This window comes from Lepus europaeus, chromosome 23 (genome assembly GCF_033115175.1).
Source record: "Lepus europaeus isolate LE1 chromosome 23, mLepTim1.pri, whole genome shotgun sequence".
Classification (NCBI taxonomy): domain Eukaryota; kingdom Metazoa; phylum Chordata; class Mammalia; order Lagomorpha; family Leporidae; genus Lepus; species Lepus europaeus.
Window position 1 is genome coordinate 20,942,712 of NC_084849.1, and position 18,220 is coordinate 20,960,931.

The following is an 18,220-nucleotide window of genomic DNA, read 5'->3' on the forward strand; positions in this document are numbered from 1 at the left end:
CTTTGGGTGCTGAGTGCAGGCCAACACCGGGGTGCCAGTCTTTAGGAAAAGGAAAGCTTTGGTCAGAGCGGGTAAGGAGGCAGGAGGCAGATCTGCCGCCCCAGTCTGAGGTCTGCGGCACGTTTTCTGTGTGTGGTGTTGTTTGTTTGCGAGACAGAGCAAGCGAAGGTTGCAGAGACAGACAGACAGACAGACAGACAGAACTTCCATTCACTGCTTCATTCCCCAAATGCCCAGGCCAGCAAGGGCTGGGCCAGGCCCAGAATTCAACCTGGGTCTCTCGCACTGGGGCACAGCCACCCAAGCCAGCACCTGCTGCCGCCCGGGGCACTCGTGAGTAGGAAGCTGGAGTCGGGAGCCAGAGCCAGGACTCGAACCCGAACACTCCAACGTGGGACTGGGGCATCGGAGCCTCTAGGCTGCAGGCCATGGGGCATTTTTATAAGCTGTAGCACTGGGTTTTCCTACTCAATGGCTGCTTGCATGTGGGAGTGTGGCCACGCCGGGGGGGCGTGGTTCTTCAGGGAGGGAACCTGCGTCCCTCTCCCCACCCCACCCCCGCCATGAGCTGGAAGCCACGTGCCCAGCTTCCCCAACTCGCAGCCGAAGGATGTGCAAGGGAGCTGACATCCTGTTACTGGCTCACTGTGGCTGGTTCCGCAGCCACCCGCAGCAGGTGAGGTCATGACACTCCCGTTTCTCCCCAGAGACCCAGTCAGTTCTTCCAGGGCCGGGCGGGGTCTCCCAGGTCGCTGTCAAGTGAGTTCGGCCCCCTAAGCTCTCTCCTCCCTCGCTCGCCCACACCCCCGCCATGAGATGCACCTGCCACGCTGTGCCGCTGAGAGCTGAGGGCTGACTGCAGGCGGCCTCCCCACCCGGGGCTCGTGGCCTCCAAATCCGCGAGCAACGTAAACCTCATTATGTAACAAAGCACCCGGCCCCATCACAGTTCTTAACAATCAAAGAAAAAGTGGGTGAAATGATTTCTTATTAGCCTAGTAAAGCACACCCAGGTTATTATCATCTCGCCACGTCATCCACTCACCAAATTCTAATTAACGAGAGATTGCATCCTTTTATTTTCCCCCAGACCGAATCTTTGAGCGCGATGTGTATCTCGCACTCACAAAACATCTCACTTGGGACCTGCCACAGTTGAAGCCCCTTGAGAGCCAGCCATGGCCGGTGGCGACCACGCTGGACGGCCCAGGCCTAGACACTTAGTTGGCTCTGACTGTATGCCTGTGTAGCTCCCACCACACGCGGCACACGCCCCAGTCCCAGGAAGCCGTCCTCCCCACGCCACCCTGCCCATGTCTCAGACGGGAACCCGAGACTCCGGCCCCCGGCCTGTGACCTGGCCGCCTGCCCACCCTGGGCTCCGAGACCCACCCGGCACCACGCAGTCTTCCTGGAACCCGCACAGCAGGTGCGACTTTCTGAGGCTCCCCCAGGGATTCCCAAGGAATGTCCCACCAGGCCCCAGGAGGCAGGCACTCCTCCACTCCCCACCCCCTGCTCCGTCCTTCTGTGCCGGTGGCACCCACCCCCACCACCTCCAAAAGCCTTCCCCACAACTCGAACATAGAACCAGGCTTCCAAGAACCTGCAGCCCACGAGCACGGCGGCCAACTGCAGCGGGGCCTCATCCCACCACACCATGCCCCACGCCCCCCACCCCCCAGGGTGCTGGTCTGCTCAGGAACTGTCACACGGTGCTGACCCAATTTACAGAGAGAAAAACTGAGGCCCAAAGCACTGGCTCTTTGCATGGCACCGCTGACACTGCTCACCATGCTCAGCCTGGAATCTTAGCCCAGATGGGAGGACCACGCTTGGCCTCTACCTCTCATCAGTCCATGATCAATGGTGCACCTGCCCGGCCATGGGCCCTCCACCCAGTGGCTCAGGCCCCAGCCCCTCGTTCCTCCTCCTCTCCTCCCTCCCTCAGGTCCCGACCACCATCACCTGCAGCCGTCACTCTCAGCAGGGGACTCAGAGGTCACAGAGATTTTTAAAGTTCTCTAAATTCAGGTGAACGTGGCAGCCTCATCCTAACACCTCCTGATCTGACCAACACGCCATTAGAGCAGAAAGGAGGGGCCGCCGCTGTGGCAGAGCAGGCAAAGCCTCCACCTGCAGTGCCGGGGGCACCGGTTCAAGTCCCAGCTGCTCCACTTCCGATCCAGCTCTCTGCTGTGGCCTGGGAAAGCAGTGGAAGATGGCCCAAGTCCATGGGTCCCTGCACCCACGTGGGAGACCCGGAAGAAGCTCCTGGCTTCCAATCAATCAATGCAGCCATTTGGGGAGTGAACCAGCAGATGGAAGACTCTCTCTCTCTCTCTCTCTCTCTCTCTCTGTAATTCTGACTTTCAAATAAATAAATACATATTTTAAGAAGAGAAGGGCCAGAATTTTTTAAAGAAAAATGAAGTATAAAGGAAACTGTGAAGGTTGAAAGAAATACAAACACCTGCAAAATGACAGCCAGTGTATCTGCTGGGATGAACAGGATGTGAGGATGAACTCCTATTCATCCTTCAAAGCCCTGTCCGACCACATCCCCACTGTCACAGAGACCTCCAATCCCTCTGATACCGAGGGTTGTTGGCATATTCCTCTCACTTCCAGCTGTCAATTCATGCATCCGTGTCCCCTGGGTCTCCTTCCTAGGCTGTGGATACCTTCAAGGCAGGTGACGTGTGATGCCAGTCACCCGAACTCTGCTGCTGCACCTGCAGAATGGGACGATTCAGCCCTGGCACCAAGATGCCTTGAGCATTCAACGAGACGGGGCGGCCGATTGGCGCCATGTTCAGGACACCACCTGGGACTCCCACACCGTGTACCAGAGTTCCTAGGTTCAAGTCCCACTCTGTCCGCTGGGAGACGGCAGAAGATGACCCAAGTCCTTAGGAGCTGGCTTAGGAGCCAGCTTGCCCACACTACGCGTGCCCTCGGGGTCCCAGAGGGGAGGCCAGCCCCCTCCCCAGCCACAGGAGGAGGCTGGGAGGCCCATCCTGCCAGGAGCCAGTGGGCAGTGTTGGAGGGAACTGGCACCACTGGCTGCTCTCTGTGCCAGGCTCCATGCCCCGGGGGTCCAGGGCAGCACAGCTCCGTGGAGTCAGGAGCATCCAGGGCCATGGAGGCGAGGCTCAGATGGAGAAGGCAGCCCGCCCTCTGGCCCGCGAGGGGCTCCGGGTGCACTTCCGTGTGGAATTCCAGAGCCGACAGCAAAGTGCCGAGAGTCAGGGAGGGCTGTGTGGGGGGAGGGGCGGGGATAATCTTCCTGAGTGTGTCCTTTGCTGTGAGATGGGGAATGTGCTGACGTCACTGAATGCCTACAGCATGATGCCGTGCCGCGGAGCTTCGGCAGGCTGCCGGCCCAGCGAGGGGCTCCCGGGCTGGAGCCACCACGGGGAGACAGGTGGGAGCGGGCGAGGTGTCTGCTCCCATGCGGAATGGCCACCCTGGAGGTCAAACTCCCATTGGGACCACCTAGAGCAGCCGCCCAGGCCCCTGGGCGCTGGAACAGAGTGGGCGGGCACTGCACCTGCTACTGGGATATGTGAAGGAAGAGTTCAAAGGTTCCGATTCAGAGACCAGAAATCCGGCAGCGCCGAGGTCCGGAGTTCCACACAGAGAGAGGCGAGGGGCCAAGGGAGGGCCCGTGACAGTTCTGCCATGTCCTTGAGGCTGGCGCTGCAGGTGCTGGGCTGCCCGCGCGGTGGCCTGTGGGGAAACCCGCCCATTGACAGGGCCTGGAAGAGGACTGGCAGTGGGCGGCACCTCCAAGGTCAGCAGCGTTTGTTCCATGTGAGAGACAAGGCACTGACAGATGCCTGCCCACCACATCACAGGGCCACGTTCAACACCAGCTCTGGCTCCTGCCTCCAGCGCCCTGGGAGGCAGCAGGTGCCACTGGAATGACAGTCCCTGCCACCCACGTGGGAGGCCCGGCCGGTGCTCCCAGCTCCTGGCTTCCGCCCTGTCCTGGCGGTGCAGAGCTGGCGAGGGAGCAGCAGATGGGAGCAGCTTTGTGTGGGTTTGTCTGTCTGTCTGTCTCCCTTTAGATAAATCCTACAATGCACTGGCCAGCTCTCCCCCTAGCACAGAATTACCAGACCCAAAATGTCAATGTTGGGAAACCTTGAAACATAAAACATACAATGGGCATCAGCATGTACACACGTGCACACACGTGCACACACACGCACATGCATACATCCACATGCACACACAGAATTTAAAGAGATTGATGGAGGCCGGCGCCGCGGCTCACTAGGCTAATCCTCCACCTGCGGCGCCGGCACCCTGGGTTCTAGTCCCGGTCGGGGCGCCGGATTCTGTCCCGGTTGCTCCTCTTCCTGTCCAACTCTCTGCTGTGGCCAGGGAGTGCAGTGGAGGATGGCCCAAGTGCTTGGGCCCTGCACCCGCATGGGAGACCAGGAGGAAGCACCTGGCTCCTGGCTTCGGATCAGCATAGCGGCCACTTGAGGGGTGAACAAACAGAAAAAGGAAGACCTTTCTCTCCCTCTCTCTCTCTCTCTCTCTCTCTGAACTCTGCCTAACTCAAAAAAAGAAAAAGAGAGATTGATGGAAAGGGGGAGGGGGCGGGGAAAACAGAAAGCAGGCCCCGCCCACAAACGTACCACAGTCACCGTTAAGGTCATATTTATTGTCCTTTAGCTGCTCAGGAAAACATATACAGGTATATACAATATGCGTGGATACAGAAGACCGCACTTTACATATTTTTTTAAAAAGAAAGAAAAAAATAACACTCAATTTCATGAGCTATTGTCACAGTCTTCCAACCAAGCATTTCAGAAATGAATTTCTTTTAAAAGTCAAAAAAGATTACAGGATTGCTTAACACACAGTAGAGTTAAGTTTTCATATTTTACATGTGCAATACCATTTTCGTGTTCTTTCCCGAAGAGTTTGCTACGCAGGGTGGATCTACGGGCGGCGGGTGTCTGTCCCATTTGCTGCTACTCCTTCCATTGAACCAAACCGACTGAAATGACATCCGTTTGCTTAAGGCGATTGTTAAAGCTGCTCCGATCCGGGGTGGCAAGGAGCAAGAACGTTGCAAAGTTGGGGGGCTTCCAGGATTGCCGAGCCCGGGGAACTGCCGGCCGACGCCTCCTCCACGTGGGCTGGGGAAGTCAAAGGCAGGAGACGCTCTGTTCCCCCCCTTAAGCAATCACGGGGAACTCAGTCCTGTTTGTCGAAGGGAAGTGAGGAAGCTCTCGCAGGAGGCGAGGTGGGGTTCTGCTCAAACGTGGCCAAGCGGCCGGGGAGAGACTCCCTCCCTGCTCTCCCCACGCGGGCGGTGCGTGCCACCTGCTCCTGGTGGCAGCCCGTGCCGCCCCCGTCAGACTGCCCAGGCGAGAACCGCACCCGGCCAAGAAACAGGAAGCAGGAGGGAGGGGAGAGAGACAGAGAGACAGAGAGAGGGGTGGGGGGAGAGGGGTTTTCTGGAAGCTTCTCTCTCTTTGCTGAAAGGTTCCGTGAACTGGACACTGTAGGAGCTGCACATCAGCCCAAAGCCCTCAGGTCAGCGCTGGAAGCAGGCAGGGCTACAGCCGCTGCGCCACGGGGCAGAGGGAGATGCAAGATGGAGCTTGCTCGGAACAAAACAGACAGAAACACCAAGGTCAAGGGCGGGGGGAGGCGCTGGGACCGGCTGCTCGTGGTCTCACCTTCCCTGGCAGCTCTGCTCCCCCCACCCCAGAGCCCCCACAAACGTCTGCAGGTGCCGACAGCACCCAAGGCGAAGCCGCATGGGGGCGTGGCTCTGACTTTTGCAACCAGGTGGGACTGACGCCACAGGCCAGGCCGGTGGGAGTTCCAGGGGTAAAAACTAAAAGCCAGGAAGCCATGTCCTTCCCGCTCCTCCAGCTCTGCAGACCACAGACTCAGGCAGGGAAGCCGGGCTCAGAGAAGGAGAACCCCGTGGGGTGGGGCTGCAGGGCCCTGCAGGCTGAGCCTGGAGGAGGGGACCCAGGGACAGAGGCTGCCCAGGGTGGGGGAGGCACACTTGGCCCCCTCCTTCTTCCCCAGGATGCCAGGCCAAGAAAGGGCGAGAGTGCAGACTCCATCTTCCCACAGCTCCAAGGATGAGCCAGCCCGGTGTTGCAGCAAGGGCCGGAGCCTGTAGCCCTTCCCACCCCCACCCCTGCCCAAAGTGTGCATAGGCAGGAAGGGCAGTCACCACCCCCACCATGCACACCCAAGGCTGCTTTGCATGGAGTGCACAAATGTGGAGCCTGGAAGCTTGCTAGGAGGCCCAGAAAGGGGGAGAAAAAACACCACTGTCAAACATTCCAGAACATTCCAGAACATTCCAACTCCTTCTCCCAGAGCAGGCTGGACGCATCATTGTGTCGGCTGCCGAGAGAGCCAGCTTCCAGCAGGAGAGAGTGTGGAAGGGAAGGAGGCTGAGGGCTGAGGGCTGTGTTTGTAGGAACAAAAATCCATCTATTCTCTCAGGGCACAGACAACACAAAACCCCAGGCGCAATACGTAAGGGGGCCATTAATTGTTGGGCTCCTGTCTGACTGATGACAGTTGGGTGTCAATATATAATATCATGATGACAATTTGACTTTCACCTGGCAATATTCCAGAAGCACTATCCTCCAAGATTTTCATTTTAACAAGCAGTGAACAAAGGAAAAAGAGAGAGAGAGAGAGCAAGAGAGAGGAGGAGGAGGAGGAGGAGGGGGAGGGGGCAGGGAGACGAGAGAGAGAAAGTAAAAGAGAATAAAAAGGGAGGCAGCTCGCGTCTGATTATGCAGTAGCGGTGGACACAGAGCATCGGGAGTAAAACGAGAAAGAAGGCGTGGAAAGAAGGAGCCTAGATTACGGAGAGCCGGCACAGAGGCTGAAGGAAAAGTTGCTAACTGCAGAAGGGTTAACACTGGTGACATTGTCGGTGGCCTTGACAGTTTCTTTAAAAAAAAAAAAAAAAGCTTTTGCAGGGGGTGGGGGGTTTCTATCTCCCCTTTAAATTAACCCCTTCCGGTCCAGACGCCACCAAGCAGGTACCAACCAAGGAAAACAAAAAATCGCCATCAGCCACTCGGGAGTGGCACTTTCAGATGGACAAGGGTGGAGGGGGGGGGCAGGGCCTGGCTGGGAAGGGGGTCTCTCTCGTCGTCGCTTCAAGTCAGGGCGGCCACAAACGTCCCAAATCTGTTGGAGATGTCGGAGTGCAGGGACCTCCAGGTGGGCACGGACGCGCGGGCCTTGGCGTCGCCCACGTCGTCCGTGCAGTGGACGGACAGGCACTGCAGATGGCTGCCGGGCTGCGAGGCTGACCCCTTGCTCGCGGGGAGGTCGTGGGCTGCAGAGAAAGAAGAGAGAGGGGGCGTCAGTGGACATCTGTGCCACCCTGCTTCCTGGCTGGGGACGCCACCCCGGGGTTTTGCTGTGACCGCTGTTGCTGGGAAAGAACAGAAGCGGGCAGGATAAACTCCGGGTTGCCAAAGGGTGAGCTAGACGTGAAGTCAAGTCAGGAGGGCTTCCTGGAAAGGAGACCAAAGGATGTGCAGCAGTTCGCCAGAGGGGGCGGGGGCTGAGGCTCAGAGAGGGCTTTGAGAGGACCCCCCACCCTCCTGGGCCTCCTGCCAGGGCCTCCCACCCCCACCCTCCCCGCCAGGCTCCGCCTCTGGGCCTCCACCCTACATGAAGCTTCTGCAGCCCAGAGAGCCCCAGAAGCTTGTCTGGGGTGGCACAGCCGGACGCCCTGGAGTCGGGTTCTGGCTGCATGAAGGGACCCAAGTAGAGTGCCCGCCTCTGACATGGGGGTGCCCGTGACTCCACCAAGCCAGTGACATGTAAACTGTAAAGTGCTGTTCTGGCTCTGGGGACCCTGACCAAGCCAGCCCAGTTTTTGCAGGAGAAGACTTCGGGTGCTGAGGCCAGGGGCATCATGGGAAATGGAACCCAAAGATGTTCACCTTAGTGCAAGGGGTCCCGGAACCCAAGCCTACGGGAGGCCCCGAGACCCTTGCGGACGCCGCGTATTATGCAATAGCGACACGATTTCCCAAGTTGCCTGCACCGAAAGAAATGCATCGCCCCATGCCATGTTTCCACGCCCTTGCCCACGAGCGCTCTCCTCCCCCTCTCCCTGCAGCCTGACTCAGAGAGAGCCGGTGAGTCAGCTGAGGCCGCACAGCCAGGCAGGGGTTTGCAGAGAGGCTGGGGGGCTGGAAGCCAGCAAAGCTGGAACGGGGGCCGAGGGAGCACACCCGGAGCCTGCCCCCCCCCTGCCGCCGGCCCGCCCTGCACGCTCCGTGCGAGCCCGGCCAGGGCCCCGTGCCAAGCAGGAGTCGCCCTGCCCACCACACCCTCCAGGAGTAAGCGGGAGCAGAGCGAAGCCACAGAGACAGCCCTCCCTTGCGGGTGGGGCCCGGGCAGTGGGGCCAGCCTGTGAGTAAGGGGACTGGGGGCCACTTTGCCACTGTGAACCTCAGTCCCCCCACCCTGGTAAAGCAGGGACAATGCCATCCCCCCTGGGGCACACAGGGAGCGCCCCCTCTCTCTGGCACAGGGACGGGTCAGCAGGTGAGGGGCCCCTGCAGCTCCCTAGGAGCCCCTAAGAGTCTCCCGCCCCCACCTTCCTGGGGAAATGGTCAGGCGCACAGGCTCCTGGTGATGAAACTGGAGTCTTTGCCCCATTTCACAGATGGGGAAGCTGAGATGCTGAGTGAAGGCTGCGGGGCTGCTGAGCCAGGATGCTGCCGACGCCGCACGCAGGCTGCCTGCCTGGGGGGCTGCGCAGGCTCCCCCGGCACCCAGGACGCCCTGACGCCCCTGCTCCTGGATCCACACTCACCCCAGCCACACCGCTGCCTTGTGCCCCCCCCCCCCACCAGAAGGAGCAGCATTCCCAGGACACAAGAGCTGGCCCCGGCCAGAGAGCACCCCATTCCTTCACTGTGCGCACGGGGCCCCTGGTGCCCACTCACAGAGGGGAAGACAGAGGCTGGAGGGGACAGCTCCCGCCCGCCCAGCTCCAGGAAGGTGGAAGGAAGTCCGCGTTTCCTGAGCCTCACACTGGAACAGCAGAGGCTGTCGAGCCATTGGGGGGCGGAGTCTGCTGGGCGAGGGGTACAGACCCACCCACCATTGCCAAGGCTCCCAGGATCTAGAAGCCGCCTGGCTGGGGTGGATTTAAGGAGGGCATGCCGGGCCCCCTGTGGTATCCAATCCCACCATCCCCCAGCAGCAGGATGAGCTGTCTCCCCACGCTCGGAGGGGGCCCGGGGCTGCCCCAGCCTCTGCCTGGGACGAGCCAGCCAGCCGCGCCAGCCCCGGGGAAGCTGATTTTTCAGACAGAATATTCTGCGTCAGTTCTTGACAAGCCGAGCATGACCAAACTGATCCTCTCTCCGCCGGATTCATTCCAGCTGGGGAGGTGGGGCGGGCGGGCGGGGGGGGGGGGGGGACCCAACATGCCCGAGGCCGGCGGCTCCCCTGGCTGCAGATTCATCAGGCCCCCGGAAGCCGCCTCAAGTCACAGCCTGCCCCAGCTGTGCCGAAGCCCTCTGACCCCAGGGCTGGGGGCGGGTGGGGGTGGGGGGCTCCCAGGGGCGGGAGGAGACCCTGTGATTACCCAGTGCCTGGCACCGCCAGCCACCGTGCAAGGTGTTGTCCCCATCTTCCCCGTCACCTTGGTCTGTCTGGGCAAGGGGCACTCAGTCTGGGCCTGTGTGCTGACTGTGAAGTGACCCCCATTCCCATTTGATGGATGGGATGACTGAGGCTGCACAGGGCAGGGAACCGTCCAGGGATCCCCTGGAGCTGGGTCACCAGGTCTTCTTTCAGCCCAGGATTCTCAGCCTCAATTTCCCCATCTAGAACTCAGAGATGGGCATTCCTAGTGGGGCCCGGCTCAGAGCAGCCTAGGAGGTCACACAGGAGAAAGAGCCAGCGACACTGCATGTGCGGGGACATGGAAGGGGTCAGCTGTGTCCTCATCTCCAAACTCCCCCCGCCCCTCCCATCATGTGGTCCTCAGCAGGTTCGGGCTGTGCAGGGCCTCACACTCCGCATGCAAGGTGGAACTTGGAGCCGGGATGACCCTGCCATTCCTCCTCCCCAAGACGTCTCCCCACCCTCTCTTCAGGTGCACAAATCCTTGCAGAGCCCCCCAGCCCCTCCTCCCACCCTGCCACCCCCTCCCTCAGCCCCGCATCCAATTTTGCAGGCAATGGACTTTTGTCTCCAGCGTTTCTCAGTCCACCACGGGGACGGTGGGTGCCGGGGAGGGGAGAGAGACCCGGGGGAGAGCAGGTGCATGAGTAGCTGTGTTTTCCCTGGCACGGCTCTGCAAGGAGCGTGGCGGCCATTCTCAGAGCAAGGGACTGGCGTGCACATCACTGCGGCTCTCAGAACCCGAGTTCTAAGGAACGGGGTGGGAAAAGAATGGGGCTGGCCGTCGGGGAGGCAGTTAGAGGGATTAAGTGAAATGATCCGTGGAAAGCACTTGGCACGCGGTGCGCTGCCGCCAGCGCTGGCCATGAGTGCCGCCTGCCCTTGTCGCTGGCCAGGCTGCGAGAGGGACCCGGCTGGGGCACTGATGGGGAGGGCCGGCGACCCTCCCGCTGGCCATGGCTGCCCGCGGTGGAGGCTGGAGGGGGATGCACAGGCGCTCCCCAGGGGGCTTTGCCTTGTTCACTTTGCTTCCGGAGCTGCTGCCCACGGGGGACCAGTGTCTTTGAAGTCAGCAAAACAGACCTTGGCATCAGCCTGCTCTGCACTAATCACCCTGGGACCGGGATCCTATCTGGGTGAGCCACGTGCGTGCACAGGTGTCCTGAGCCACGTGGGGAGCCACTGCCACCTCCCACGGCTGCCAAAGCGTGGCCAGCCGCTGATCTACCCAGGACCCCGTGGGAAAGGGACCTGTGGCCTCCTGCTCACCACCTCCCCAAGCCCTATCCACTGGGGCAGGGCCAAGGGTATGGGGCAGCAGTGCCCAGACCATGGGCTCCTGGGCGAGGTGCAAACCTGGCTGTACCAGGAAGTCACAGAACCTCCCTCTGAGGCTGCTAGGAGGATGCCTATGAACCCTCAAGCCTCAGATCTCGCTCCTCCTCAGTTCTCCAGCAGCCCTAGGCTTTGCCGGCAGCCGTGGTGGGCACTGCTGGCCCCCTGTGTCACACTGGAGGGGCCAGCTTCCTGTCCCTGCCTGCCGAGGCTGGAGGGGATGGGGGTGTGTCCAGGGCAGGCTCCACCCCAGGCAGAGCAGGGGAATTGGAATTCGGAGCGCATTTCTCATTTGGACCAGTGTGGGCCCCAGCACACAATAGTGAAGGCCCCTCACCCCACTCAACCTCTCCGGCTTCCTACAGAGGGAAATGCATTTTGCTTTCTCCTTTATCTGGACCTGGCTGTGGGGTGAGGGGGAGGGAAGAGGGGGTTGGGGACACTGGCTTTCCTTGACAGCTGTCACTCAATCAGGCCACCTCCTCTAGATGCCTTTGTCCCTTGCAGCCTGGGAGTCCCTTAAGTCCAACCCCAACCCCATCTGTGAGCCCAGACTGCCACGGCTCCTATTTCTCCATCTCCAACCAGGGCTGGGTGCGCACGCCAAAGCCAGCCCTGGCCCCAGAGACCAAGGGGCTGCCCCGCCAGGTCCCCACAAGCGGCCGTTCTCTGCTTCCATACTGTGAGCCGGGTGAGCTTTTCGAAGCACCTGCTACCACCTTCCATAGCTCCCCAGTGCTCCCAGCACAGAACCGCGGTGCCGCACGACCTGGCCTGCCGCCCTCTAGGGTCCCCCGCCTCACGTCCCAGCACTGTCCCCTGTGCTGTGAGCCGTCCCGCCCCAGCCATGGGAGAGCACACCCGCACAGGAACCTGGAATGGACAGCTCCGCTGGCCCTGGTGTGAACACCCTGGATGCCCACGCCCAATCTCTCCTGGGATGCTTCTCCTGAGCGCTTCGGGAAGCTCTTCACAGGCACGCATTTCAAAAGCAAATTTTTTTTTGCACTGAAATAAACGTTAATTATTTCCTTCCATTTTCCATGTGCTAGTTTTTTTTAATGTTTGTTTTTAGCTACTTGAAAGGCAGAGCAAGAGAGCGAGAGGGGGAGAGAGAGAGAGAGAGGGAGGGAGGGAGAGAGGGAGAGAGATGGAAAGAGAGGGGGAGAGAGAGAGGGGGAGAGGGGGAAAGGGGGAGAGAAGGAGAGAGGGAGAGGGAGAGAGGGAGAGGGAGGGGAGGGAAGGAGGGAGGGCGGGCTGTCCTTGTGCAGTGCTGGGTCCTGCCCCCTCCCCCTGGGGTCCTCGCTGACTCCTCAGAGAAGGAACAGCAAATCTCAGCCAGTGTGGACGGTAGCAAGCGAGAGACCACAGGACCACAGAGCAAGCCGAGAAGCAGAGCCTCGGCCCCCTCCCCACGACTGCCCCCCCCCACGCGCACACACACGTGGCAACTGGGGTTCCTCCAACTCCTGGCTCAGAGGCCTGGGTTCAACCCCCGCTGTGGTCTGCCCCTAAGCTCCGTGACCTGGGGCAGGTGAACCTGCTGAGCCTGAGCCTCCCACTCGAGCCTGAGCCTCCCACTCCGGCAGCAGGACGGGGGGGGGGGGGGGGGGGACAATCCTTCCAGGAAAGTCACAGGAGCTGGGCCCGGAGCCCCCCGGGGAAGCCACATCTCTGCGGCTCAGGCTCGCTCTCTGCTTCCCAGTATCTGATAAAGATTTCCTGTTCTCATCCCCGCTCTGTCACCTGCCTCCTGTGTGACCTTGGACAAGTCACTCCCCCTCTCTGGACCTGTTTGGTTTTCTCTAAAATGATGCACAATCCCCTGCCTGCTTCTGTCCCTTTGGGGCAATCAGATGTCACCCGAGGCTGAGGAGAGGCCCCTCCCGAAATGAGGCACATGGAAACAGCTCAACCTAAGCCCCGGGGACCAGGGAATCGAGGGCTGGTGGCCAGCAGCCTGGGCATCCCACAGGGGCCACACAGGCAAGCCCAGGGGACCGGTCAGCCCCTCAGCCCAGCCCTGCTGGTGTCCCTGCCCCTTCTCTGCTGGTCCATCCATGACAATGTCCGGCCACCGAGTCCTGTGACAGCCGGGAAGAGGACAGAACAAAGCCGAGCACGTCCCTGTGCCGTCAGCCCCAGGGACGCAATGGGGAACGTCGGCCACGCGCCGCTCAGCAGCCAGGGACAGGCTGGCCTGATGCGCCAGCCCACTCAACAGCAGAGGACGTGGAGGGTCAGGGAGGGAACGTCACAGACCCAGGGCCACGCAGCTGGCCAGCGGCACGGCCAGGGCTGTCTGATGTCAAAGCATGTGTTTTTGTTAACACCACAGAGGCCAGAGTGTCTGTCTGTCTGTCTCTCTGTCCTGTCTCTATTTTCTTTCTGTCTCTCTCCCTCTCTGAGATCCACGCTATGACTTTTGGGCACAGAACTCTAAGACTCCCAGCCCGGGACAAGCCCGCCCCTGTGCCACACTCCCCCCACCCACAGGGCAGGAGGCCTGACACCCCCCCCCCCAGCGCTCAGGAAGGACCCGGCCAGGCGCCCCTTGCAGGCTGAAGCCACTGGGGCGGCTGGGCCAGGCCGCTGGATGCCTGGGAATTAATCTGAGCTGACTTGGCTGAGGGCAGCTGTCACTTAGATTGAGAGGCTGCCGAGGGCTGGGGGCCGGCCCAGGCCGCGGTGGGGGGAGGGGGCTGGGCACTGGGGACCTCCCCCAGCTCTGAAGGAGGCGTGGGTTGGGCATGGGGCCCGAGGAGACGCAGCGCCCTGGGATGGACGGAGCGACCCACACCCACGGGCAGGTTGGCAGTGCAGGCTCTGCAGCCGGCCACAGCATCATCTCCAGTCTGGCTTCTTGTCCTGGTGCCTCCGGCCCTGCAGCCAGTGACCTGTGCCAAACACAGCCCTGCACACCCCCGGGCCGCTCTGGGCCCGTGCTGCTGAGATGTGACAGCTCTGGGGGAGGGGGAGGGAAAGGGGGAGGGGCACGGGCGCACCCCTCAGCCTGCACCTGCCCCCAGAGAACAGTGCAGGCAGGAGCTCCTGTAGCCAGGGCACTGCCCATCAGCTCTGGGGAAGTGAACTCTCTCCAGGGAAAGGGTGCTGGCGGGGGCACAGGCTGAAGGGGGCCTTTGGGGGGTTGGGAGGTTTGGGTGCCGTGATAACCCAAGCAGAGCCCCGCACACCCAGGGGACCCCAGTCCACAGGAGCTGCTCTTGGGGTGGCCATCCACCCCCTGGGCCATGTATCCCCTCTGGGAATGCCTGCTTCCGGCTTCTGACCCGGCTTCCTACTCAAGCGCACCCTGGGAGGCAGGGGGCGATGGCACAAGTTCTTAAAGTCCCTGCAAGGCACGTGGGAGACCCGGATGGAGTTCCACCTGGCCTAGCCCCGGCTCTGGTGGCCAACTCAGGGGTGAACCAGGGGAGGCAAGATGCCTCTGTGCCGCTCATATGAACTGAAAATAAAGACGAAAAACCCGGACATGGCAGCTGCTCTCGGTACTGCTACTATTGTTGCACTGGGTGCTTGGTATTGCTACTATTGTTGCACTGGGCAATCCGCAGCCTGTCTCTCCCTCTGCCCTCTCTACTCTCTTGCTTTCTTGCCCACAGTTCAGCCAAGCGGCATGGGACCCAATGCTCTGCAGCCCAGGGCAGGACGCTATACCTCTCCGACCCCCACATCCTCCCGGGCTGAGCCCCCAGCGTTCAGCCTGCTGCACCCTAAGCCCTTCTGCGGTAACTATTTTTATAAAATGAGACAATTCACGCAGAAGCAGAACCTCACAGCCTCCTGCCCATCACCGGGAAGACCAGATCCCAGGACACGTCTGAATTTTGGAAAATCCGTTCTCGGAGCGTGGATGTCTGGGCCGGAGGCACTTGGGGGCATCTGCCTCACCCTGCGATCCAGACCTCCACTAGCAGCTGAGGGGCTGACGAGTGCTCTGCCCACCCACGGAAGCCCCCTGAGCGCCGCTGTGCCCCAGAGAAAGGTTCTGCCTGGGAGTCCCTTGTGGGCGATGGCACGCTGGGCAGAAAGGGGCCGTGTCACTGCCAGCCTGTGTGGCCCTGCCTCAGACACCTGGGCTGCCTGAGTCTCTACTTACTAACCTGGAAAATGGGTTCAGGCACCCCCAGCACCCACATGGCGCTCAATGTCCCATGAGCATAATCAGTCTCCCAAACCCACACCTGGTGCTGGCTACAGCAGCGGCCTTGGGAGCCCAACAGCATTGCCTCCCAACCCCCTGTGTGTCCCTGGCCATGTGCTGGGCACAGGACTCAGAGAGGGGACCCTGAGGCAGGCCCTGTGCCCAGCCTGGGGGAAGGAAGTTCGGGTGAACGTGAACCCGCACATCAGAGCACAAGCCCTATGGGGAACAAAAGGCTGCCCTGTGTCATGGGCCCTGGCGGGAGAGCAGGACATCCAGGAGGGCTTCCCAGAGGAGGCGGCGAGCTAGAGGGGCTTCAGGGTGCAAATAAAGTCTGCAGGGAGAGAAACCGAGAGGGGCTCCAAGCCCTAGGGTGATCTTTATAGGACACCAAGGCAGAGGCACGAGGGACCCTGGTTTAGGGCCCTAGGGGCAAGCGAGGAAGAGGAAGACGCAAAGCCCCAGTGGACCCAGTCACAGAGACCCCAGGAAGGAGCTGGCCTTGTTCCTGCAAGCAATGGGGAGCCACGGAAAGCTCCGGGGGAGGGGAGGGGCCGCGGGACTCTGCTACAGTGAACAAGGGGCTCGCACCGCATCTGGTTCAGCCTTGCCACAGACGCCCAGCAGGGAGACCCAGGCCCTGGCGAGGGACCAGGGCCCTGGGGTGCTCTCACCCCACAGGGATGGAGTCCCAAGGGAGCCCTGGATCGGCAGGGGCACCTGATCCCAGCCCCACCAGGGACTCCGCCCACCCGGGCCGCCACCTGCCCTCCACTTAATGGATGACATCATCCTGCCCTGTGGGTGACATCAGCGAGGGCTCCCTGAGGCTGGGGGTGGGGACAGAGGCCCGAGGAGGCGTGGGGGTGCACCCAGGTCACCCAGCGGTGTCTGCGCCCCTGAGAGGAGAGACCAGAAACCCAGCAGGCAGGGCGGCCAGGAGAAGCACACGAGGCCATGTTCGCGCTGTCGGCTAACATCCGAGTTCCCGCCCGTCACACGTCCCTCCTGCTGAACTCACCAATCTGTCCCCAAGGCAACCTCCACCCCACGTCACGCATGGAGGAGTTGCTGGCGTCACCGAACCACAGCCCACGAGCCCCAGCCGGCCCTCAGCCTGGTTTTGTAAATAAAGTTTTATTGGAACGCAGCCACGCTCGTGCGCTGACCCCTCGCTGACGACTGTTTTCACGTAGATTCAAGGTTGGCTAACCCAATACCCGGTCAAGTGGCCACGCGGACACGAGCGGAAGCCGCAAACTGGAACCATTCACCCGCGGGCCCCGAGACCTGTGTATGTGTGTGAGGGGGATAGGGAGGGTGACAGCTCATGTCCCAGCTCACAGAGGCAGTCGCAGCATCAGGCAGGGGAGATGGGAGAGGCCACAACCCTCTAAAGAGCCCCTTTTCAGAGCCCCAGGACCGATCAGGTGAATAGCAGCTCGGCCTCAAGGCCGAGAGGAACAGGGCGGCAGGCCAGGCGGACGGGCGCCTGCGCAGACAGCAGCAGGCAGAGCCGGGACCCTGGGCCGGCCCAGGATCCTCCCACTGACTGCCCTCACTTCCCCTGTCCACAGCCCGGGGACAGAGCTGGATTCGAACTTGGGTCTTCAGGAGCCCCGAGCCTGAGTCTCTGTGCCCAGGCCCTCGTGTCTGGCCACAGGGACAACTCCGGTGGGATGGATGGCTCAGAAGGAGCTGCTCGGCTCCGCCCATGCCAGCAACAGGGGACAAGCTCCCCAGTGCCTGTGCCGGGGCACCCCTACCCCGTTCCCACCTCCCGAAGGAGCCTGCAGACTCAGCCGTGGCTCCCTCCTTGCCTTTCCCTAGAGGTGTTGGGGGCAGCTCCCCTACCCCCCACTCCAGGAGCCCAGGATCCTGCTCTGGCAGAGGCCAGCTGTGTGGCTGCAGGTACAGTGCCTGCCCTTTCTGGGCTATTTAAGGGGGACAGCCAGGGTTGTGACTGCAGCCTACAGATGAGCTGAGTGAGTAACCCCCAGTCCAAACACCCTGGGGCTGGGGGGGGGGGGGCTGGACCTTGGGGGGGGGGAAGGGCTGGCCTGGGCTCCAGGTGCACCTGCTGGGCCCTCAGCACCCATCTCTAGTGCTGGCCCTGGAAGCTAGGGGTGGCGGGGCAGAGGGGCAAATTCCTGCCAAGCAGAGAGTGTGGGAAGAGGCGGCCACAGGGGCGGGGGCTGAGTGACTAAGGTGACGGCAGCCTCACCTGCCGAGAGATCTTCCCCAGGCACAACTCGTTTGGCACCATCCACACCCCAGCCGTCAGGAGGATTTTCGGGATTTGGTTGGCGTCTTCTGCAGGGATTAAGCCCTAACTGTGGCCACTGCCCTAAGCCTAAGTGGGCTATTGGGTGTAGAAGGCTGAGGGGCGAGGCAGGGAGAGAGGTGTGCACAGGTCAGGGGGCCCAAGCCAGCACTGGGCCCCTGCCCCTCCAGCAGACGATGTCACCTGGCACCCCTCCCCCCAGGCCTGGCCAGGGGCTTTCCCGGATGTGCTGGGTGCCCGAGAATTGGAGACGACTCTGGGAGGTTCACCTAGTGCCCCTCCCCAAAATGCCCTGAGAAGTGGCGCCCCCCCTGGGAGCCCCACAAACTCCAGGGGATGACACAGGACCCCGCCCACGCCAGCAGCCTTCCTCCAAAATGCAGACAGCAAAATTCTCCCCCTTCAGTGTCACCCAGGTGCTGGATGCCAAATTCACAGCGGGACCAACATCCAGCCCCCTCCAGCCCCAAGACCGGACCCCCAGGGACAAGCTCTGGGGTTGGTTTAGGGAGGGAGCCCCCAGTGGGAGGGGTGGGCAGGGTGGGGGCGTGGCTTGGGCTCAGACCCCCTTCTAAGCAAGCACTTCGCGCAGATGACAATGACAGAGGGGTCTTCACAAAGCTCTCGGCACACGCACCTCAGGAAAAGCGAGGCATGGATTTCCAACTCACCTTGCACCAAGATTAACTCCTGTCCTGGCCCCAGTGCCCCCACCCCCAGCCTGTTTGAGGGACGCCGGGATTGCAGCATCAAGTCTGCAGGTC

The 18,220-nt window shown here is 61.4% G+C and overlaps 1 protein-coding gene across 1 annotated transcript in view; it reads right to left on the reverse strand.

The window, feature by feature from the left end:
- Window positions 1-4,663: 4,663 nt before the first annotated feature.
- Window positions 4,664-18,220, reverse strand: part of MN1 (MN1 proto-oncogene, transcriptional regulator) — a 41,322-nt gene continuing 27,765 nt past the window's right edge. The window contains exon 2 of the mRNA XM_062182463.1: window positions 4,664-7,354. Within this exon, the coding sequence (XP_062038447.1) occupies window positions 7,173-7,354 (182 nt within the window). The 3' untranslated portion in view covers window positions 4,664-7,172. The remainder of the gene's footprint in view (window positions 7,355-18,220) is intronic.